Genomic DNA, 25,470 nt, shown 5'->3' with positions numbered 1-25,470 from the left:
GTTAATACAGGTTCTTCTTCTTGCCAATTCTTCTTGGCAAACTCTCTATTGGCCGCCGTGACAGAGGGACACCGAAAAAACAATATAAAGACTCTCCGAAGTAGTCCCTTGATGACTGCCACATTGACCCCCACCAGTGGTCTACTCTTGCTGCTGACCGTGACACCTGTCACTTCCTTTGAGGTATCACGCTGCAGGTGGAAGATCCAGGAAGTCTCAGCAGTTATACCTGATGTGAATTTTGACTGCAGCTGCTGCAGCCAAACTTGCTTGTCCCACATCAGGCTCACCAGTGCCTGCAGTCAACGTGGACACCAACCTTCATAGAATCTTCGTTCACAAAATCAAGCCAAGAATGTGCTGTTAATACAGATTCTTCTTCTTACCAATGTTCTCTCTTGCAGCTTAGGATAATTATAGAACCAGTAGTCCTTTGCTCATACATAATTCTGAACTGCATTGTAAATTGATCAAATAGTTTTCTTTTTAAATAATAAATTTTGCAAGTTTTCAAAATGGTGGGCAAGGCAGCTGCTCCCAGTTATTCATAGAATTTGATTTTCTTATTCAAAAATAAAACTGCTTGATCAATTTATATGATTTTTGGAATATGATACTTTTGTTTCATCACCGGTCTATACATCATGCAGATTTTTCAGCCTAACATTCACAGCGAACATGAGTTGGAACAGATACATTGAGAGCATTGCCAGGACTGCTGCAAAGAAGGTGGGTACTCTCTAATGTGCTAGAAAGCTACTTACGCCTGAAAGCATCTTGTACCTCTATAAGGCCACCATTCGCCACATATGGAGTATTGTTATCACGTTTGGGCTGGTGCATCTGCTACTAGTCTCTCACTCCTGGACAGGGTTCAAAAGAGAATTGCTAACCTGATAGATCCTGAACTGTCATCTAAGCTTCAACCTCTGTCCCATCGATGTAATGTTGCATCCCTCTGCCTGTTCTTTAATGGTAAATGCGCTGATAAACTACAAGCACTTCTACCCTCCTCAACATAAATACATCGACAAGCCCAACAAGCAGCAAAATCCCACCCTTACACAGGAGGAATTCCTAGTTAAGAAAGCCTTCTACTCAAATAGCTTCTTCCCCGGAACTGCTTGACTTTGGAACTCTCTTTCGGAACTCAGCTTTCCTAACTGTACTGACATGCAGAAGTTCAAGTGTAATGTGAACAGATATTTTGCTGCTTATCTCCCTTCATAATATCCCTGCAACTTATGTTCCTGATAGTAGCCCCCTACTTCAAAGTGGAACTGTGCCTTGTTTGGGGTTAAAATGGAATTCTAAAAAGATAAATTACAGCGACATGACAATTCAGTAAATACTATTGGTTTCACTTGAAATTCAGTTTTTGAATTTTGTTACAATAATAAAGAACCCATATTTTAATACTATGATGCAAAGGGAAGTAATTCTGATTTTTTTTTTTTACATATATATATTTTTACATATATATATTTTTTAGATATTTATATATATATATATTTTTACATATATATATTTTTACATATTTATATATATTTTTTTACATATATATATATATTTTTTACATATATATATTTTTCATATTTTTTTTACATATATATATTTTTATATTTTTTACATATATATATTTTTATATTTTTTACATATATATATTTTTTATATTTTTTACATATATATATATTTATTTTTTACATATATATATTTTATATTTTTTATTCTTATATTTGTTTTACATATATATATATGTTTTTACATATATATATATGTTTTTATATATATTTTTTTACATATATATTTTTTACATATATATATTTTTTACATATATATATTTTTTTACGTATATATATTTTTGAATTTTGTTACAATAATAAAGAACCCATATTTTAATACTATGATGCAAAGGGAAGTAATTCTGTTTTTTTTTACATAGTTATTTCCTTTATGCTGACTTGAGTTATGTGTGTGTGTCCAGAGAGAGGAATGGTCTGGATAAAGAAATAGGTGCGAAAGGGATAAGGGGAAAACGGAGGAGAGAGAAACAAAGTAGTAAATAAATAAAAGAAAATAATGGTTCAGTCTGTATGCCATGATAAAAAACACACACACACCCAGTCACATTTGAAGTTTGCTTATACTCTACAGAGTAAGTAAAAAGTCACTTCCTATTTTTAAAATCTTGTAATTTATTCATGAATCATATTTTTTTAGAAACAATGAATAACGCGCATGATATGAGATTTTATTTAGAATTCAATATGTCCGCCACCATTTGACTTTAGTTTCTCAAACCGCTTGGGTATTGCATCAGTTGATCTTCCAAGAAACTTTTGAGGAATGGTGGAAATCAGTTCTCGTAGTCATCTTTCAAATTCTTTTAAAGTTCCTGATTTCTTAGAGTAAATTTGTTCCTTCCTTCCTTTCTTCTTCTTCTTCTTCTTCTTCTTGTATTATGGCATGTTCATTCCATAGATGAAATCATGGTTAGTGTTCTCCAAAGACTTCAGTCCATTGTTGGTCCGATTCCTTTGAAGACATCACATGATTTTTAACTTGGCAGAATACATGAGGTGGGTTGCAATTACCTTCCCCAGTGCAGTGGCATCTGACTTACCTGTTTGCACCTATCCGTTGTCCTCAGATCATCTGCATAGCTGCAGTCAAATAATGTAACTCTTAATACCAATATTAATCTCCTAGAGATTCATCCTCCTCCATGGCCATCCAACATCATGCTAAGATAAACCATTCATGTCGCTTGTTATGGATTTAGTTGAATACGGATGGCGGGTGTTTTGTAACTATTCTGTAGTTTCACATAATTAAATAAGCAAAAAAAGAAACCTTGAGTTTATATAGAGGGAGTTTATTATATATATTCTTGGGTAGGGAGGGTTGACGTTGTGAGAGGAAGGACCATTTGAATAAATGCGCAATGAACTAAATTTGTAATTAGTAAAAATATCTTGTATAACCTGTGTTTTACGTTTGTTCTAATAATGGAACGGTAATTTAAATTTCATTCCATTTTAATCTTTAATTATTTATCCAAAAACGAAAGTAATCGAAAGTAATCAAAAGTAAGTGAAAGTTTAACATTCAACAGTCATATATATATATATATATATATATATATATATATATATAAATAAATATATATATATATATATAAATAAACATATATATATATAAATAAATTTATATATATATATAAATAAAAATATATATGATATATATAAAATATATATATAAATAAATATATATATATAAATATATATATATAAATATATATATATATAAATATATAAATAAAAATATATTCTCTAAATATATATATATATATATATATATATATATATATATAACTACTTCATTTACTCACATAAAATTAATATACGAAAGTATAGATTTATGCGTAAGCTTTAAGTATTTATTTCAAAAGTGCTCAATACGTAGGTAGAGCTAGTTAGTAATTTATAAAGTATATATAGCGATTAAGCTACACTGAGTATTCGGCGTTTATATAAATATATATATAAATAATTATATATATATATATATATATATATATATATATATATAAAATAAAAAGGAACAAACTGTATTATGTGTTCATCAATGTTTCGTCTTTATTTCGAGACTTCCTCTGGATAAATGAGATTAAGAAACAAAAAATACCAGTACAAAATATTTGAAAATGTTTCACGTGCACAGTGTGACGCAGTTCAATTTCAGAGAAACGGAAAAAGACGTTGGAAATTCAAAAAGGAAGGGGAGGGCTGGCGCTGTTAAAGAGAAGGAAATTTTAGTGACGTCATATAGTCGTTAATGTAATTTTAAAACTATGAACGCAGTTAATATTCTTATTGGGAAAAAGATATATCTATTAAAATTCAAATATAAGTTTGTAATAGAAATGAAATGAGTGTTTTTTATGTAATTTATTGATTGAGATTATGTGTTAATTATTACAGGGGGTGTTTGAATGGTGTGAGAAAGTTAACCTGTGTCTAAAGTTAAATAATGTTCTTTTAATAAAAGTTTACTTATTAATGGCACTGTGTTATAGAAACCTCCACGTTGTTTAATAGTGCTTGAAATTGCGATAAGCGCAGATTCAAGAAGTCTCCAGCGCGGTTTATTTGAAATAAATTTAACTACTTTTGCTTGTTTAAAGTCAAAGGTGTGGTTATGTTGCAATGAATGAGAGAATAATGCACTTAGATAATTGCTATTTTTTATATCTCTTTTATGTTCATTGAGCCTTTTTTTACAATTTACGCTGAGTTTCACCAACGTATTTATGATGGCAATTATGGCAAGGAATAGTGTATATACCTCCATTGGAAACTGGTTTGTTATAGAGATGTTTCATAGTTTTTAATATATGTCCTATGGTTAGTGATGTGGTTTGTACGATAGGAATTTTTAGTTTGTTCAGTGTGTTACAGATTATTGTATTATTGGTGTGTGTAGGTAAAAGAAGATGCCTGTTTATGAGAGAAAGGTCTGGTGTGTATGATTTTTCTTGACATACTTATTATAAAATCCAATAATAAACTATCCTTCAAAGTTCACCGCAAAACTACACACAAAAACGATTACATACATTTCTATTCACACCATAATAATAAAATAAAAACAGGGATGATAATTGGTCTCTTCTTACGCGCTTTCAGAATTTGCAGTCCTGAATATCTAGATGAAGAATTCAAATACCTCACAAAAATTTTGAAAACCTTGCAATATCCAACATATTTCATATTGAATGCTAAGAGAAAAGCCACACAAATATTTTCCAGAATAAATAATAATAGAAAATCATACACACCAGACATTTCTCTCATCTGTTTAGAGAGGAAAAAATCCAACTAGCATCGTCAGAATTCATAGATGGACTCTATGAATTCTGACGATGCTAGTTGGATTTTTTCCTCTCTTTGAGGATTTTCCTCTAGCTGAAACAATTTTTAAACTCATTCTGGACTCACAGTAATAAATTTCCTATATACTGCTCTGACTACACACTGAGCACTTTAGTCCGGTTTTTTCACCACTGGTAAATATATATATATATATATATATATATATATATATATATATATATATATATATATATATATATATATATATATTAAATTGTGATTCAACGAATTTTCAAAAAACCCTTATTGAAATGAAGTGTTTGAGTCTCATATCAAAGATTTTTATTATTCTAATCAAGACAAAGAATGTTTTAGAAAGTTTATCTCCTTAACCTATAGGGTTTCGATGTCTACCATTTCATCACAGGAGAGAAAATATTAGCAAATATTTATAAAGGTATGTACCCTATTTGCTAAGGTCAATGAGACATGGAAACACAAAGTCAAAATAATTCATTAGTTAGAAGTCCTGTAGCAAGAGGATTTGAAGAAAAGTATAGGAAAATTGTGGTAAAATCCATGGTGGGCGTTCTTTAAAGTAGTTGGGTAATGATCCAAATCGAAACTCAAACACTTATTTTCAATAAGGGTTTTTTGAAATTCATTGAATCGCAATTTAATTTATTTGCTCTATCTTGCATATCGAGCAATTCTTATTTAGATGGGATAACTTATAGAATATTACCGCCGATAATATTTTGTAAATATTATAATCACAGGTTTCCATACCAACTGATTGTTAAATAAAATTATTCTGAAGTACATATATATATATATATATATATATATAGTCATCCACATACAGTACTGTTTCGCTGTTTCACAGCTCATCAGTGCGGCTAGACAGGCAACTACCTCAAGCCAGGATTGAAACCCGACCGTTTATACGGCAGTCAAGGCTTCTAACCATTACGCTATTGGCGGCTGCTTGAACGAGTAGTGAGTTTAACGATGTTTTGATATCGTCCGAAATACCTCCGCTCGATTTGTTTACACAAAGAGCGTCGCTTATATGCTAATGGTAATTCGTTTTTCACTTCTCAATATGCTCAACTCAAGGTGAGGAGCACTATAGTCATCCACATACAGTACTGTTTCGCTGTTTCACAGCTCATCAGTGCGGCTAGACAGGCAACTACCTCAAGCCAGGATTGAAACCCGACCGTTTATACGGCAGTCAAGGCTTCTAACCATTACGCTATTGGCGGCTGCTTGAACGAGTAGTGAGTTTAACGATGTTTTGATATCGTCCGAAATATATATATATATATACGTCAATTGAATAAAATCACAACCTACATGAATAGAAATTCACTTTTTTGGCGTTAAGCTCTTACAGCTGTTTTGTGAAAGGATGGACAATTACCTCTCTTCCATAAAACTGTAAATCTTCCATCCAGTCACTCCTCAGAGACGCTTACAACTATTCCCAACAAGTTCTTCAATCCGTTGTGAACACGTTTATTTTTCCCCTCCATATTAAATGGAGCTCATATTTATACTTATTTTTTAGTTTCGTACAACTCTTACAGTCAAGAACATCTTCCTATAACTTAGTTTTTAGCCTATTTTGGGGGCACTATTTTAAATGAGTCTCCCTTTTTAAGGATATTCTAATTTAATTTTAGCTTTTATTTAGATTTCGCGGGTTCAAGGAACGAATGAGAAATCAATCAAATCCTGAATTCAGGATCAAGGATAGAATATGTACAATTAAACATGGATTTGTGGTTTTAAAAAAATGGGGGATTCTGTGAAAGTTAGTAAAACAATAAAAACTTCGTTATTTACGTTTAGTTAAAACTTGATAATATTTACCTGTAAAAAATAAAATGTGATAAATGAGTAATTTGGAGAAGTATGAAGCTAACGCTTATAATAATGAGTTAAGGAACTGACAAAAATAACATGGATTTGCGGTTTTAAAAAAACGGAAGATTATATTACACTTAGTAAAACAATACAAACTTTCTTTTTTACGCCTAAAAAAAAAACCTTTAGATCTAAATCACTTCTAAAAATAATGTGATGATAGAAGGATTTAAAAATTATATAAGCTCTAGGTTAACTAGGAATTTAAAATGCTACATTAAACCAAGTTAGGTGTTTCTGTAATTCTATCTTGTATTATAATTATTCATTTATTTATTGTGGGTATTCCTCTTTATCTATTATAATTATAATTTAATTTTACATTATCTCTAGTCTTAGGTTTTTTTTTTTTTATCTTATAGAATACTTTGCATCAAGCCTATTTTTATTTAGTCTGGATTAAGTTTAGATAACAGGAACTTATTTTTATGCAGACATCCAGACATCCTTGGATGATTTCTTTTTTTTTTCGGATGAAAACAGATTAAAAAGTTTTACACATGTCTGAATACCTTATATATCAAACTTCAAGTCTGTAGATCAAAAATTCATTGAGTATATAGGTTGAGAAGTGTCCTCACAAACGCACACACATTCTCACTTTTATAGATATATAGATTAGGGGAGGAGTATAAGAAATGTATTAATAATATGGTGTTATGAGTGAAAAAAAACACAGTCCATCGACCTTCTTCAGATATATCCAACTCTTTCTGTCGAACTCTGGCATTTTTCTGTTGAAGTTGGCAATCCGCATGGAATTTCAAACAGAACCCTTTATTTAATCCACAGAGGTAGCATACTCTCATTCCGTCAGCTATGATTGAGTAAAATTCAGTCATAAGTTACACTCTTGCGGAAGTTGAAGGTCCAATCCTCAGTGCAGTCGACCCTCAAAATGCAATTCTGAATTACTTAAGACTTTTACTCAGTCATGGCTGATGGAATGAGAACATGCTACCCCTGTGGATTAAATAAAAGGTTCCATTTGAAATTCTGTGCAGATTCTAGAGTTTGACAGAAAGACTCCTGAGTTCAGCAAGATACACCTGAAGAGGGTCAGAGGTTACATCGACCAAACCATGGTGCAAAATAACACTTAAGATGAAAACAGTAGTCCGAAGAACTCAAATAATACAAATAATCAATCCTCATTGCAAAAATTCAGAAACATGACAGTGTTCATCACTAAATCCCAGCCAACGTTTGATTTTCCTGATAGATTTATTAATTATCATATTTTAGCTAGTTTAGAATCGAGAAATGAGCATAATCAAATACAGCTGTTTTTTTTTTTTTGTTTTTTTTTTTTTCACAGATTTGCCAAAGAATATTTTGCAAACAGAAATAAGCGTGCCTATGGTGGGCACGTCACTAAAATATTTTCGGCTTGGTCTTCAAAATACATGGTAGATTTTTTCCTGCCAGCCACTCTGCAATTTAATGGGGCAGGCTCTTACGGAAATGGAGGTGGAATGAGAATTGCTCCAGTCGCTTTGTTTATGTATAAAGAAAATTCACACAAACTAAAAGTAAGTTAACAACAATGCTTATTCTTGTAAGGTTTGCTATATTATAAAGTTATAATATTGGATAGTTTATTTTTATACATTTTCGTGACTCATAAAGTGAAGAGGTTGTCAACACTTAACTCCATATTGGCAGTACAAAACCCACTCTTTCATATTATTTGGATTTTTCAGACTACAGTTCTCATCTTGAGTACAAGGATCCATTGCATAGTGGATAAAGTATTTGATAAAATTCAGTTGTAAGGTACAATGTTTTGGAGATTGCAGGTTATATCCTCAATGCAGGAGCCACTCAAAATACAATTGCAAATTACTTAACTGATAGACCTAGAACATGGATAAAGGGTTCCCGAGTTTCTTAAGTTCGACAAGATACACTTGGACAAGTTTGCAAGTTACATCGACCGTAACATGAAAATAGCATTCAAGATGAGAAAAGGAATTCTTAATAATCAAAATATTTTGAATTATTAATACTTATCTCAAATATTGTGTTGATTTTTGCCCTTTATGATAAAAGATACTGCATTTTTGAAGGAATCATTTGATCACATCTGGATAGTATTTTTTTATCCATGTAACGGATAAAGTATTTTGTAAAATTCAGTTGCAAATTACACTCTTCTGGAGGTTGAAGGTTCAGTCTTCAGTGCAGGTGACACTCAAAATACAATTCACACAAACTAAAAGTAAGTTAACAACAATGCTTATTCTTACAAGGTTTGTATTCTATAGCTATAGAATTAAAATATTAGTCCGTTTTTATACATTTTCATGGCTCACAAAGGGAGGAGGTTGTCATCGCCTGACTCTGTATTGGTGATACAAAAACCACTCATATTATTTGCATTATTTGGACTACTATTCTCTTTTTGAGCACAACGATTCATGGTGTAGCGGATAGCATACTTGGCAAAATTCAGTTGCAAATTACATTCTTCTGGAGGTTGAAGGTTCAGTCTTCAGTGCAGGTGACACTCAAAATACAATTGTGAATTACTTAAAACTTCTACCCAGTCATGGTTGACAAAAATAAGAGCATACTACTCCCGTTTATCAAGTTCCGTTTGAAATTCTGTGCAGATCTCAAATTCAACAGAAAGACACTTGAGTTTGACAGGATACACCATACAAGTTGCATCGACTGGAACGTTGTGAAAATAACACTCAAGATGAAAACAGTAGTCTCAATAATCCAAATAATATGATTAATCGTCATCTCAAAAATTCAGAAACATAATAGAATCGCATTTATTCCTGTTTGATACATGATTTGTCATGTCCAATATAAGGTGAAACATCTTATCGTAGAATGTGTTGATTTCAGACCAATGTGACAAAGATACTGGATTCTTGAAGGAATTGTTTGATCATGTTGGGAGGGTATTTACACAATCTCTTTTTTTAAAAACAGTAAGCTTATGCCCATCTAATATCTATAAGCCCAATTTTTTATATTGGGGCCCTATGCCAGTAAGAAGAGATTAAGTTAACTAGTTTGAATTTTAGCAAGGGTTACATTAGTAAATGTCAGGATAACCTGGCAGAAAATGCAAATATACCCAGCCGTAGGTGCCATGAGTGAAGCTGGGATCAAAGGTTGTATCCTAGACGAAAACACGCTACAAATGCAGGTGTTAAAATATGGAAAGTGATGATATCACACCTTTGAAAAAAAAGAAGCAAAATGATTTTTAAAAGTCAATCTCTTGTTGGGAGGAGTACAGACAAGATGTGCCCGATAATTTCGAAATCTAAGTGAATGTTGCTTCGACACTCTACTTGTATGTTGCTATCATTAAGATTAAGTTAAGAAAATTAAGTAAGCAAATAATTAATTGGCTAATTAATCATATTGGTCTCTCCTCTCAATGAACAAACTGCTCTTTAAATAAAACCTTTGAAAACTCAGCAAGTCTCCATTGTGTTTCCATGCATTCGCAGATTCATCTTAAGTTAAACAGAAGATAAATAACCAAGAGAAAATTACAGCCAGTCAGAAACAATGATATAAGCGACTATGAAAGAGATACAAGCAGATAAACACTCTGCACAACGTATGTATTGGAGGATTAATTATTTGATTTGTTTTCTTGATTGCTCACTGGTAAGAATGCACATGTGCAAAAGTATGAAAGGACTATGTGTAAAGTCTTGTGTAACGATAACATGTTACATAAATAAAGCAAAAGATCTTCCTTATTTTATTTATTACTTAACTATTTATTAATTAAATATGCAAAAGAAATTAATCTGCAAATGATTTATATGCAAAATAGAATCTATTAAATATTTGAAAATATTAACAACTTTGGTACTTGTACAGTTTAATCAAGACATTAAAGAGTGAAAATATTGAAAAAAGGTTATATTGTACGTATCCGTTTTGGACTGAAGATCTAAAAAAATTTCACTTAATTTGATCGAGTAGTTTTTTTTTTTTGTAGAACGGAAAAACATGTTTTTATAAGAGCACGTTGAAGTCAGCCATTATGGAATTTTTTAACATGCCATGAAGAGATAACTCCAGTTAAAGCACCGACACTCCCTCCCCATCTTTAATACTAGATTTTCTTCCTAAAAATCAAACATTTTGCTCAGTATCATAACAAATTGTTTTTTCGCTGTAAAAAAAACAAAAAAAACTACTTGATGAAATTAAGTGAAATTTTTTTTTCGGAGAACTTTGTTCCATAACGGATACATACAATATAACCCTTTTTCGGTATTTTCATTTTTTTAATGTCTCCATTAAACTGTACAAGTGTTAAAGAAGGCTTTTGCGTGTTTATTTATTATTTATTTGTTTGTTCACTTTACTATTTCGTTTACTTGTACTTTGTTTTCTTTTTACTTTTACAGGTAATTTTAAGAGTCTGTGTTCTTACATATATGGGTGTGTGTATGCTCTTACGTATATTACGTGCAGTTCACTGTTATATTTGTGTGTGGGTGTGTGTTTTTATCCTTACACCGTTTCTTGCCTTGAAAGTCTTCGAGACATGTATGTGCAATGTAGAATGTGTACATACCTGCTTGCCTTGGCCTTGATGCCTTCTTGGACGCTGGTCTCCATCTCATGGGGAATGGTCACTGCAGACAGATGCATCGATAAACAACAAGATGGATTTGAAGCTTCAATCTTTTATTTCAAGGCAAGCCTATCATCTTGAACCCTGGTTGTCGGAGAGCTGGATCTCCGATCTGCATTGCTCTGCTGCCTAAACCACTCTCCGTCCATGTGGTTGTCAACCGGAAGCCTATGACCATAATTCCCGTGTCACCCCTAATTTCCGGTGCATTCTCTCTAGGTTGATACCTGTCAAACCTAACCTTTTGTGACCCTGCCAACTCGCTGATGGGAAATGAAACTACCTAGATAGCATTTAAGCTGGGATTCCTAATACTACACAAGTACCACTTTAAATATGAAAACCTGTTTAGCAAAATAAATGACGTTGGCATTAAATAACTAAAAAAGAGTTGATATGCCATAAAACAAATCAACCAATGATTTTAATGATGACACACACATGGGGGATATGCTCTCCAGGATAACTCCACCACTGGGAGGCGTTAAAATCCCCCGTCTTGAATTTGCACTCCATGCACATGTACCTTAGCCCTCGTCATGGAAAATTACCACACTGAATGGGAATTTAATTCTTCCTTTTCAAACAATGTTATTTCAAACTACTGTTTTTTTATGCGATGAATACATACACACTTCCACTCTTATGATTATGGTCTGTTCATTTTTCTCTCAGAACAACAAACTGGAAGAAACGATCTCTTCAGTCGTGCTTCATCAGAAGTTTGGTATAGGTGGGAATTTGGATACCTCTAATGCTCAGCATCTCAGGGTAGCTTGACCATGTACAATGCGCCACCTCTTGTATCAACCCCATAACACACCTTGATCGAAATTAGAAGGGATTTGACTGATTGCAAGATGACTGATATCAACTCTTTGGTTCAGACCGCACAATCATTTTAAAAAAAATATCACTTTGTTTTTTTTTTTGTCTTTCTTCTCGATATCAGCATATTTCCACTTCCTGCATTGTGGTTGCTTTCTATGACCCATCTATATACATATTACACACAATGCTTCAAGCAAGCTACATCACAAATTTTGATGACTTGTAAGTATTTGCTGACATTGAATTTGAAGACTAACATGTAGTTTGCAGGGAAACAATTCCATTGTACTGAGTGAAAGAAACTCCTGTTCATGAACTTCATTTTTTTAATGTTAACTAATTTTATTTTATTTTTAAAGTATCATTGAACATTCCAACCAAGCACCCTGATATTTATTATTTTTTTAATATAACTTTTTTTTATTTATAACACATGAGTCACTAACGATCAAACCTGAAAGCCAGGTGATAAGGGTTAATTAGATTGCTGGATGAATGATGAAGAATATTATGAGAGTATAGTTCAGGGGAGATAACTTGAAAAATTATTAAAGGTACACGATACTAAAAATTAAATTTGTATGAATCATCCTGATTCTGTGGTTGGCATTGATTTCTCAGATTCTTTCTAGAAAAAAACTGATACTTACAAGAGGGTCCACATGAAGTTTGCCAACATCCCTAAATGAAAGGGAGACATTTTCTTACCATTTGTTATCGTTAAATGTTTTAATCATCTTTGTCTGTTCATTTTTTTCTTATCTGAACTTTTGCAGGAAATCAGCGACAAAATTACTCGATTAACTCATACGCATGAATTGGCTATTTTGGGTGCATATCTGCAGGCATTGGCCGTTCACTTGGCACTGAACACGGCAGAAAGTCCCTTTCCTACAGACAAATTTCTACAGGAATTGACAGAGTCTATGATTTATCACGAAGAGGAAACTTTTGGAAAATGTTCACAAAACCCACCGTAAACAAACATTTGTCTTTATTTTTTTAAATTTTATTTAATTTTTTTTATTTGACTTTTATTTTCGTGATGATTTGGAGGTAACATTCCTTTTTAATGATTTTGAAGTAACATTTACTTTTAATGATTTTGAAGTAATATTCACTTTAAATGATTTTGAAGTAATATTCACTTTTAATGGTTTTGAAGTAATATTCACTTTTAATGATTTTGAAGTAATATTCACTTTTAATGGTTTTGAAGTAATATTCACTTTTAATGATTTTGAAGTAATATTCACTTTTAATGATTTTGAAGTAACATTTACTTTTAATGATTTTGAAGTAATATTCACTTTTAATGATTTTGAAGTAATATTCACTTTTAATGATTTTGAAGTAACATTCACTTTTAATGATTTTGAAGTAACATTCACTTTTACTGATTTTGAAGTAACAATCCTTTTTAATGATTTTGAAGTAACATTCACTTTTAATGATTTTGAATTAACATTCACTTTTAATGATTTTGAAGTAACAATCCTTTTTAATGATTTTGAAGTAACATTCACTTTTAATGATTTTGAAGTAACATTCACTTTTAATGATTTTGAAGTAATATTCACTTTAAATGATTTTGAAGTAATATTTACTTTTAATGGTTTTGAAGTAATATTCACTTTTAATGATTTTGAAGTAATATTCACTTTTAATGGTTTTGAAGTAATATTCACTTTTAATGATTTTGAAGTAACATTCACTTTTAATGATTTTGAAGTAACATTCACTTTTAATGATTTTGAAGTAACATTCACTTTTAATGATTTTGAAGTAACATTCACTTTTAATGATTTTGAAGTAACATTCACTTTTACTGATTTTGAAGTAACATTCACTTTTAATTATTTTGAAGTAACATTCAATTTTAATGATTTTGAAGTAACATTCACTTTTAATGATTTTGAAGTAACATTCACTTTTAATGATTTTGAAGTAACATTCACTTTTACTGATTTTGAAGTAACAATCCTTTTTAATGATTTTGAAGTAACATTCACTTTTAATGATTTTGAATTAACATTCACTTTTAATGATTTTGAAGTAACAATCCTTTTTAATGATTTTGAAGTAACATTCACTTTTAATGATTTTGAATTAACATTCACTTTTAATGATTTTGAAGTAACAATCCTTTTTAATGATTTTGAAGTAACATTCACTTTTAATGATTTTGAAGTAACATTCACTTTTAATGATTTTGAAGTAACATTTACTTTTAATGATTTTGACGTAACATTCCTTTTTAATGATTTTGAAGTAACATTCGCTTTTAATGATTCTGAAGTAACATTCACTTTTAATGATTTTGAAGTAACATTCACTTTTAATGATTTTTAAGTAACATTCACTTTTAATGATTTTGAAGTAACATTCACTTTTAATGATTTTGAAGTAACATTCACTTTTAATGATTTTGAAGTAACATTCACTTTTAATGATTTTGAAGTAACATTCACTTTTAATGATTTTGAAGTAACATTCACTTTTACTGATTTTGAAGTAACATTCACTTTTAATTATTTTGAAGTAACATTCAATTTTAATGATTTTGAAGTAACATTCACTTTCAATGATTTTGAAGTAACATGCACTTTTAATGATTCTGAAGTCACATTCGTTTTGAATGATTTTGATGTAACATTCAATTTGAAAGATTTTGAGGTAATTCGTAATTGTATTTTTAGTATCACCAATACTAAGGATTGAACTTTCAACCTGAAAAAAACTGTCACTTAGAACTGATTATTACTTACCATACGGGCGACACTAAAAATACGATTACAAATTATTAAAGATTTCGATCTGATGATGGCTAACAGAATGAGACCAAGTTACCACCATGGATTAGATAAAGAGTTCCATTCAAAATTCTTTACATATTCCCGAGTTCAACAGAGATGTTCTAGAGTTTGAAAAGATGCACTTGAAGAAGGGCAGAAGTTATAAGACCGAAACGTTGTCAGAATAACATGCAAGATGAGAAGACTAGTTCAAATAATACAAAGTATTGTTGATATTAATATCTATATAATAATATGCTAAGGTATTTTATGTCTGCGTATATTGTATCACTTTCATAAAAAAAGAATGAGATTGTCCAATCAGCAAAGATAGTAATTGGTGTTTGATATGTTAGCACTAAGTTTAAAATTCTGACTTTACCCATTTTAAAATAAACTGTTCCAAATTTAAATTCTGTCATAATGTCAAATAAAACAGTGACCTTCTGTTTTATTGATTTAAAGAATATTTAGCTATCAATTATTGTTATGGTAAGAAAACAGAAAATATGTATTGTTTGTAAAAAGAATTAAATTGTTAGAATTTTATTTAAATAAATAAAGAGAGAGTGATGATTATTTTTAAGAAAAAAGAAAGAGTCTTTTTTTTTTTTAATAATATTGACCATGACATACATTTATTATTTCAAAAAGAATATTATGATTATTATTAACAGTTAATTATACAGGTTGATGTAGAAAGTATTATGGAATTTACACAGGTCTTGCTAATATCGTATTAATTGTGTGAATGTTTGATACAAATAAGTTTTTGGTTTTTCTTTAAATCCTTGAATCGAGAAGATGGTTAAAAAGGGTGGATCTGCCTAAAGAATAGGTACAAAACACCCTCCTCTCCCCATGTTAAGAATGGCTTTTTAAATAATAACGTTATTATTTCAGCACGGATCAATAAGTGCATGAGTACCAAAAAATATTTATTTTTTGTAAAAAGAATTAAATTGTTAGAATTTTATTTAAATAAATAAAGTTAGAGTGATGATTATTTTTAAGGAAGAAGAAAGGGTCTTTTTTTTTGTTTTAATAGTATTTTTATTTTAATAGTATTGACGTTGACATATATTTATTATTTCAAAAAGAATATTATGATTATTATTAACAGTAAATTATACAGGTTAATGTAGAAAGTATTATGGAATTTACACAGGTCTTGCTAATATCGTATTAATTGTGTGAATGTTTGATGCAAATCAGTTTTTGACTTTTCTTTAAATTCTTGAATCGAGAAGATGGTTAAGAAGGTTGGATCTGCCTAAAGAGGCTTTGCAAACAAATCAAATGGATTTAACCGCATATTTACTGAGACAAACAACTTCCTTATTTTTTGTATTATTTGAACTATTATTCTCATCTTGGTTTTTTTTTTTCACAACGTTTCGGTCGATATAACCTCTGACCATCTTCAGGTGCATTCACGCTGGCTGTTATTGGTGAATAGTGAAAATTGTTTGGTTTAGCTATCAATTATTTTTATGGTAAGAAAACAGAAAATATTTATTGTTTGTAAAAAGAATTAAATTGTTAGAATTTTATTTAAATAAATAAAGGAGAGTGATGATTATTTTTAAGGAAAAAGAAAGGGTCATTTTTTTTTTATTAGTATTGTTACGCCGTAATCCAACCCTACTGGGAACAGTAGAGATGAATGACGTAACAAGTTATGAAAAAAAAAGAAATTTCCCAGGTTCCTTAGCAATGCGTTGGTATGAGAAATGGAAATCCGTCTCGAACACAACAGTAAAATGAAATACACTGGACAACATAGGAATAAACTAAATTAAAATATGATTATTTTCCATTGTAATATGTTTATTAACAGGATTTTTTTTTGTTATATACATTTATAATAATTATCAATCCTCATCTCAAAAATATACATTCATCAAGCAACTTCCTGTTTTGAAAATCGTCTGCACTAAACGATGTAACCCTATTGGAAAACCCTGATGAAAATGTAGGTCAACACATCTGGAAACTGATTATTTTTCATTGAAATATGTTTATTGACAAGATTTTTTTTTATATTTAAAAAAAAAAATTAAATATGTTTATTTACAAAATCGTTTTTGTTAGAAATGTAATATTTTAAAAATAAATTAGATATTTTTATTTACAGATATAATTAATACTGAAAGTAAAAAAAAAAAAAAAAATTTTTTTTTTAAAATATACTAAATTTAAATAATTTAAATAAATGGAAAAGAAAATGAATGAAATGTTTATTTAGCATAGTTAACAAAATATGAATTTTTCACATAAAGTAATTTAAATAAAATAAATGTAATGGAAAATAAAATGTGCATTTGACCAAATGAAATAAAACTGTATAATAATAGCATTTGCCATAGCCGGGAAAATTTCTTCCAATTAAGCCATGAGGTAACCATTCCAATGTCTTCATACTGTCACTCGTTTTGGGCAATAAACTAGAAACCACGTGTTAACTGTGATGTAAATTTGAAGGAATGTAATATTGGTAACTTGCTGGAATGTGATATAGCAGGGGCTTTAGATTAGTTTTTTTTTATGGAAATCGCTCTAGACAAGGCATGAAGCCACTTTAAGTAATCGGCTAAAGAAAAGAAACTACTACTTCAGAATCAAAAACTAGCTAATAATAAGTGTTAGATGGAATAGATTCTGACCCAGAAAACAACACTTATTCCCCATTGTCAGAAACATAGCTGTGATAGAAATGAGAGAACTAAAGTACAAAATAGAAGAACTAAGGCTGCCAAAAGTAAAGGCAAGATCCACTTTTTACTTTCCTAAAATTACATTATTTAGTGCAGACATCTTTCAAAACAGGAAGTTGCTTGTCTTGGTAAATATGCACCATAATATGTATTATGAGCATTCCAATAACTATGAAGTTATTTTTATTGATTTTTTTTTTTTTTTTTACTTATGTTCATCCCTATCAAGACATATTACCACTTGGATGTAAGGGGCTATTATTTGGGACCATGTCTAGGAAAGATTAACGTTAGCTTATGATACATTTGAACTTCTGTATATTAGTACAGTCAGGGAAGCGGGTAGCAGGAAGGGAATTCCAAAGTCTAGCTGTACAAGAGAAGAAACTATTAGAGTAGAAAGCTTTCTGACATTCAGTGACTTCAACAGTGAAAGGGTCAAATTTTGTTGCTAAGCAGGTTTGTCGGGGATATGTATGTTGAGGGGTCACAAGTGCAATGAGTTCATCAGAACACATTCTAGTAAAATATCTGCAAAACAGGCACAGAGATGCAACACTGCGGCGATGGGACAGGGGCTGGAGCTTAGTTAACAAAGTGGGACCTATTAGATTGAAACTCTTTTTTGGACCCTATCCAAGGAGAGACTAGTGGTAGATACACCAGCCTAGAGTGTGGCAACAATACTCCATGCATGGGTGAATGATGGCCTTGCAGGGGTACAGGATACTCTCAGGTATACATAGTTTTCTAGCTCAATAGAGGGAACCCACCTTCTTTGCAGCAGCCTTTGCAATGTCCTCAATGTATTTGTTCTAGTTCATATTGCCCGCTAATGTTAGGCTAAGTTTGAAAGAAGAATTCTCAGGTAAGGTCTTATTTGTCATGGATATCGATAGTTGGAAAGGTTTCTTGTAATTGTTAAAGGAGAGCAGCTTAGTCTTACTATCATTAAATGTTACCATCCATTTGTGGACCCATTTCACTAACAGTCTGGAGGTCGTTTTCTGATGATTCTACCATTGTTTTAGATTTATGTACATCCGTTCTTCCCTCATTCATGTTATAGAGCATTGTATCATCAGCAAATGTAACCATCTCATCTTGTCAGGGAGGTCATTTATGCATATCAGGAATAATAGTGGTCCAACGATCAACTCCTGAGGTACTCACGCATCAATGTTATGCTGCTCGGATGTACATCCATCAATGACAACTTGGCTGGTCCTATTGTCTAAGAAGGATCTAATTATATTTAGTATATTCCAGTTATACTGCATGATTTCATTTTCATTAGCAGCCCTTTGTGCCAGACTTCATCAAAAACCTTAGATATATCAAGGGCTACAGCCCTGGCTTTGCCCACCTTATCCAGTTCATGGTATATGTGTTCAGAGATGACTATTAAAATATCTGCAGAGGAACAACATTGCCTAAATCCATATTGTTTGTCAGAGAGATTTGCTTTTGTGAAGTGGTGAACTAGAGCTTGATTAATTAAGGTCTCAAAGGGGAGGAGACTGGTGGGGTGATAATTGAGAGGGTCAGTCCTTTCACCAGAATTCCTGTACACTGGTACCACAGGGGCCATCTTCCAGCTGTTAGGGAAGGCATTTATTGTAGAGCTTGGAAAGTACAGGAGTTAGCATTTCTTAATTAGTATCACAGGGATAAGATCAGGCCCACACGACTTGGAGGTGTCTAAGCTTTTTATGATATCACAGACATGAGAAGGGATGATTCGCATAGGGAAATTTCTGAGGGAGGTGTTTGTTGGCTCTAAGGTGGAGTTGGAGGTGAATCGCCGGGCAAGCAGTTCCGCTTTCTTAGTTGTCATGCATGCCTGGTTGTTGGATAGTGAGCGAATCACTGATTGCCTTTTATTCACTACATTATTATAGATTTTCCAGAAATCACAAGTTCCTCTCTTTTGTGATCCTATGTGTTCCCTGGTTATTTCAGAATGCCTTCTTTTGGCTGGCACTATTTTTCTCTTACAATGATTTCTAGCCTCTATTAATTTTTGCCTATTTGTATTTGACTTATGATGTATTAGCCAGATGAATGCATGCTGTCTTTGTGCAACGGCAGCTGCACAATCTGAAATGAACCATGAGGGTGAGTGGGGCTATCTAATACTGCCATGTGGGAACGTGTGCTTCAATGCCCACTTGCATCATTCATTTGTCTCATTAGCTCACCGTTCAGCTGGAAGAGAGAATGTATTGGTCCATGGGGCATCTCGGATGTGTTATTTAATGGTTTCCCAGTCAACCCTTTTGTAGTACCTTGTTGTTTTGGACAATGGCTCCTCACCTTCGGGTTGGGATTTGGGAAACACAGACCACTAAGTGGTCTACATTACTAAGTGGACTGTGGGTATTAGTCACACAATCCTTCGGTACTGTGGTGAAGAATAGGTCTAGAAGTGAAGCCTGCTGGTGTTCACGACTTGGGAGGCAGGTTGGGAACATTACTGTCTGTGTGAGGGCTATATAGAAGCTATGAGTAGAGCGTCCAGCTTCATCTGTGCAACCTGAGAAACCAGGCCAATTTTTATGGTGGACATTAAAGTCACTAAATACATGTATTTGGGTGTTATTATCTTAAGAGAGTACTGCATCTATACTATCAGAGACATGATCGATTAGGGTACAGTCCTGAATTGAGAGAGAATGGTAGAGAAAATATAAGTAACTAATGAAGTGTTGAAAGAGTAATCAAAAGCACATAAAAGCCTGGTCATCCAATTCAAGACATTGCTTTCTAGTTAAAGCGAAGGTGCTATGAATATAGACTCTAAGCCTGTGCATATATCTATCCGAGTCCTTAAGGCAGAAAGAGAGGTAACCTGTCATGTTAAAGTAGTTAGAGGGGATTTAAGAGTGTAAGTTAGTTTCACTTAATCCTAAGATATCCAGGGAGTTTACTAAAATGTAAAACTCTACATCATCTAAATTACTTCTAAGCCCACGGATATTTATGAAAGTGAGCCTCAAGGGCGGAGGCAAATTGGTTTTGTTTGGATGATTGTCTGGTTTTATCATGATGTTTGTTTGGGTTATTTCATTACGTTTTTGTTTAATGTCAGCTTGGGGGAGATTTTTGAGCAAAGTGGGTCTGTGTTGACACCAAGTATACACACAATGGTCCATTAGAAAAGTCCAACCTAGAAAGTTGTGGCCTTGTGAAAGCCCACCAGAGCAAGAAGCAAAGTCCCTTTCCATACATAACATGGCACTACAACTATCCTGATATTATACAATTGATGATAGAGCAGCTGCTCTAAGCACTACCAAAGAGTTAGGGCTCCTGTACTGTCAGTCGGAAACAGTAGCCAGACAAATCAGGTATCCTCAACCTCTCAAATGAGCCAAGTGAGCACAAGTGGCATTTACGCAAACCAAATTTGCTCAGTTTGTGAGAAAGAAATTGGGAATAAGGATAGGGAACAGCATTCGATGTCCTAGTAAGGAAACAAGGTCAAGTACAGAATGGCTAGTGAGTCCCTGGTATTGTACCTCTGTGCCTGACTAATTGACAAAAGAGTGTGAAAGCTGGTGATAGGCAGAGCCTACCTACTCCTTAAGCAATTTAGGTTTGCAAACTGGGGAATTTGTTTGAGCCACTGACTCTAGGAAAGTTGTCAACCATGACTGAGAAAGCCTCCCTCCCCCAGTTTTAATATCAAAGTTTTCCTTCTCCTAGATCGATGACATGACAAGATCTACGAATCCATCACACTGAGAGGCGTAACCATGTGCCTTGTTTCTACACCAGGTGTTTCTGCACCCTCGCATGAATGAACATATTGAGTATCTTACTTTAAAATTTTGCTCTATTCTAAATAAATAAGCATAGGATTGGAGATAGGTTCCCCTCTAACATTAAAAAGAAATCATGTATCTATTAAGTATTGTGAGAGAATCAATCTGTTTTTGTAATTAATTTGTTTTAAAGGATATTTAAAATAAGTGAATAGGATATATAGTTAATATCATAAAGTATATTGTTAGCATTCCAATTATATGTACAGGTGAGATAAACTTGTTAACTTTTGAAAATCAAAGTTATTTGTTTCTTTACAGGTCAGATTCCTTGAAACTTTATAGCCAGAAGTTGAATGCTATAAAAGAATTTCTTGCAAGGTCTGATGTTGAAAAGGAAGAACTTGTTGAAACTCTTGGTACAGTTGACATTTCTATCTTCTTATTTTGCACAAATGAAAATTTCTATTTTATAACTTATTTAACACATTTCTACCATTACTAACCAGCTAAGCATTGCCAGTATGAACACTGGTGTGCCTCAAGGATCCATTCTGGGCCCAACTCTCTAACTTAGTAAGGTAGTAGATGTAGAACAGTTGAAGTAGTGGAAAACCTGAGAAGAAGTAATTAAAATGGATGTGAGAGGAAGAGGGAATTTTTTAAAAAATTTTATAAGGGATTCACCACTTATCAAAACCCAAAAACCACTTGAGGATAAGGGTTAATGAATGTTAGGTGGTAGTTTAGTAATCGTTAATGGTGTATATTGAGTAGAATTTCGACTATTTAAGAGGACAGCTCAACAAGAACTTTACATCGAACTTGAAGGCTACTATATTGTAATCATCTGGGAAGCAGGCCAGTGGAATAGTGTTCTACATGAGGGCAGTTCTAGGAAAGAAACTTTGTTCATGGAAGTTGCATTTAGATTTAGGCATATATGGAGAGTGGGGAAAAATTTTGATAGTTGTTGTAGCTAGTCGAGTGACTTTTGTGAAAGTTTTGCATGTTAGGGGGATTATAGATTGGAACTCATTTGAATACTTGCCATGAAAATAATGATAGAGCAGAGATAGGCTCGCAATGTCTCTTCTGTGGAAACGGTTACTATATTGTCCAATTTCTACTGTACACTCTTTAACCCTTATCCTCGTGGCCTATTGGCCTTGATAAGTGGTGATTCCTATGTAAAAAAAAAAAAAAAGAGATTTCAGGGAAGAGAAAAAGCCATCGCCTACTAGGTTTTGAACTCTATCAAGGTAAAATAGAGTGCGCCAAGCAACTCTTGCTCAGATGTAGCAACAGTAATCTATTTTAGGATGTATTTGGCTCTCATATGGGTAGAGAATTGCATCAGCAGTGAGATACCTACTGGAGTGGTAGAATAATCCAATCATTTTTCCAGCGATCTTGGCAACAGATAAATGAAGACCTGGCTAGAGAAAAGTTAGTTTGGAAGTCAATTTTTAATAGTGTGATAAGGTATCGAAGTGAAACAGTCAGTAAGGTTCAAGACATGTGTCTTATGGAGAGAAATGAGACGGGAATAAAACGATGGATGTGTAAGACCAGGAAACTTTGTTGGTTCATTTATATTTGAAAGAACTGATGACAATTTTTGGATTAGTAGACGTAGAACAGTTGAGGTAACAGGTTTTTTATATATAGAAGTCGTTTCCAGCAAGGCATGAAATTACTTGATGTAGAAAGCTAATCATAATAATAAAAAAGGAGAGAAATGTAGAATCACTTCAAGATGAACCAATCTTGAAGGAAAACCCACCATCAGCATTCAATCACCTGGGCTCTAAACATGCAAGTTAAAAAGGAAGTCATTCAAGAGCCCAATACGCCAGGTGTGATGTGATTAAAGAAACAACAATTAAACCTCAAAAAACAAAATCACTTTGATTTTTTCTTTTTGTCTCAAATTTCCACATCTTACATGGTCCCTCTATATTAATAAATATCTAATATCTAAAGTATAGTTAGTCTTTTATTTTTGCTTTGTCATTGCTAGCTTTTTCTTTCTACAAAATTAATTCAATTTTTTGTGTATATAGAAGCAACATGTAAGAAAGAATAAAATGTTAAATTGATTCAATTCCTTCCAAATCGGTATTATTTTCAAATAAAAAATGGGACGTAACTCTGTATTGGTTCATATAGACTTACTTACTTTGAAAAAAATACAATTTGAAAAAGGACGATAAAGTTTAAAAAATAAAAATAAAAACAAATTCCAAGTAAATGCACAACCTGGTCTTATCCGTAGTGATGGTTTTGATGCCAATTCGAGAATATGTTTTCCACAATAAGTCCGATAGAGACTGGTTCATTTAATCTAGGTTGCCTTTCCTTTCTGTCAGGCTGAGATGTAGTTGTGTGCAGTTTAGGAGGTCCACCCTTTAGGTTTTACCTTCTCTGTAAGAAGAGCCTAGTTTATTGCTAATCGCTTGAAATGCCGCTACAGAGGAATGTAGAAAGTGTTGTTTAGGCATATTTTGTAGTCCAGAGTGCTCTTTCTCTTAGGCACTGACTTTTTCACTCCCTACCTTCTTATCTTGTGTCACATTTGGTGGAAGGGAGGTCAATACTAACTCTGTATTGATCTAGACATAGTTATTTTCCTTTATTTCAAATTAAAAAGAAAAATACAGCATATTTAAAAAAAAAAGAAAAGCAAAACAAATTGCAAGTAAACAGGCAATGCTGGGTGGGTACATTATATATTATCTACTATGTAAAGGGCAAATATCTGTGTGTTTGTATGTCTGCTAAAAACTTTCATCATCCACATCGAAGCGGTATGAACGTGGTACCATTAGAAAGAGCAATCTCTTAGACACATAATATCATAAGATTAGAAACAATCGTCAATTATTCCATGTAGAAATGCTTTTGATGCTGTTTCTTAATTGAGCATGCGCAAATGGTCATTTCATTGTTTCATTTTAAGCTAAATTTGCAACGTTATAGCATCTGTGTCATCATAGTTCAGTGGATAGCATGTTCGCTTACAAACTTAACTTTTGTAAGTTCACGCCCAGTACACAGCGTTTTTTTTTTAATTTATTTTTACTTACAAAATTGTGCTTCTGGTTTCACTTCTGGCTGATGGCACCTAAGTTCTTTGTTTTCTTTTCTTTTTTGATGACGCCCTCCCCAACTAGTCTATATATATAAAAGGCAAAATGTGTGTGTGTGTGTGTTTGTATATCTTACAAAAACTTCTGACATACGCAACGGATCCTGACCAGATCGGTATTGTTTTGAAGCTCAATGTCTTGGACGACAAATATCGAAAAATTGGTAAAAAATATTGGTTCCTTCACCCTCAACTGAGCAGTTTTGTACGAGGAGGGGTCACTTTTTCGCTGACATTTTTGAAAAATCATCATACGTGCTTGCAATGACTGGCCTTAATTTGAACGGCAGCGAAGTCGTATGTCATGGTGGTTAAGTGATGTGCTTGTTTTCACCTTTTCCTCTATCGCGTTACAGGTTTTAGCCTGCCTATGGCCTTTTTTTTTAAATTTTTTTATTTTGAGGCTTACATAATGGGATTTTTTTTCCTTTTAAAACAAAAACTGAATTATTTTACCGTTCGCTTAAACTTTTTTTGCTTTTTTCACACCTCTTTCCACCCAGGCAGCATCTATTTTTTTTTTTTTTGTATTGACTCTTTACTACACCACCTCTCCACATCTGGGCAACACCGGGTACCCCCACTAGTCTATTATATAAAGGGCAGTTTTCTCTGTGTGTATGTCTGTATGTCCAGCTAAATGTTAAAAACTACAAAACATGCAGCCATTAAGTTGGTATATTTCTGATCAGCATTGCCCCAGATGAATAATATCTAAAATTAAAAAAAAACAAAAACATTCATTCTTTAGAGAAGGGAGAGGGATCAACTGGGCCAGG

The 25,470-nt window shown here is 32.5% G+C and overlaps 1 protein-coding gene across 3 annotated transcripts in view; it reads left to right on the top strand.

Moving 5' to 3' along the window:
- Positions 1-25,470, top strand: part of LOC145242158 (ADP-ribosylhydrolase ARH3-like) — a 64,335-nt gene that overhangs the window by 28,331 nt on the left and 10,534 nt on the right. For all 3 annotated transcript variants that reach the window (XM_080105137.1, XM_080105135.1, XM_080105136.1), the window contains exons 3-5: positions 8,125-8,338; positions 13,038-13,237; positions 21,862-21,959. In XM_080105137.1, the coding sequence (XP_079961263.1) occupies positions 8,125-8,338; positions 13,038-13,237; positions 21,862-21,959 (512 nt within the window). The remainder of the gene's footprint in view (positions 1-8,124; positions 8,339-13,037; positions 13,238-21,861; positions 21,960-25,470) is intronic.

The sequence above is a fragment of the Euprymna scolopes genome, chromosome 21 (genome assembly GCF_053919585.1).
Source record: "Euprymna scolopes isolate OS-2025 chromosome 21, ASM5391958v1, whole genome shotgun sequence".
Taxonomy (NCBI): domain Eukaryota; kingdom Metazoa; phylum Mollusca; class Cephalopoda; order Sepiida; family Sepiolidae; genus Euprymna; species Euprymna scolopes.
The sequence above is the reverse complement of the archived record's forward strand: the minus strand, read 5'-3'. Positions and strand labels throughout refer to the sequence as shown.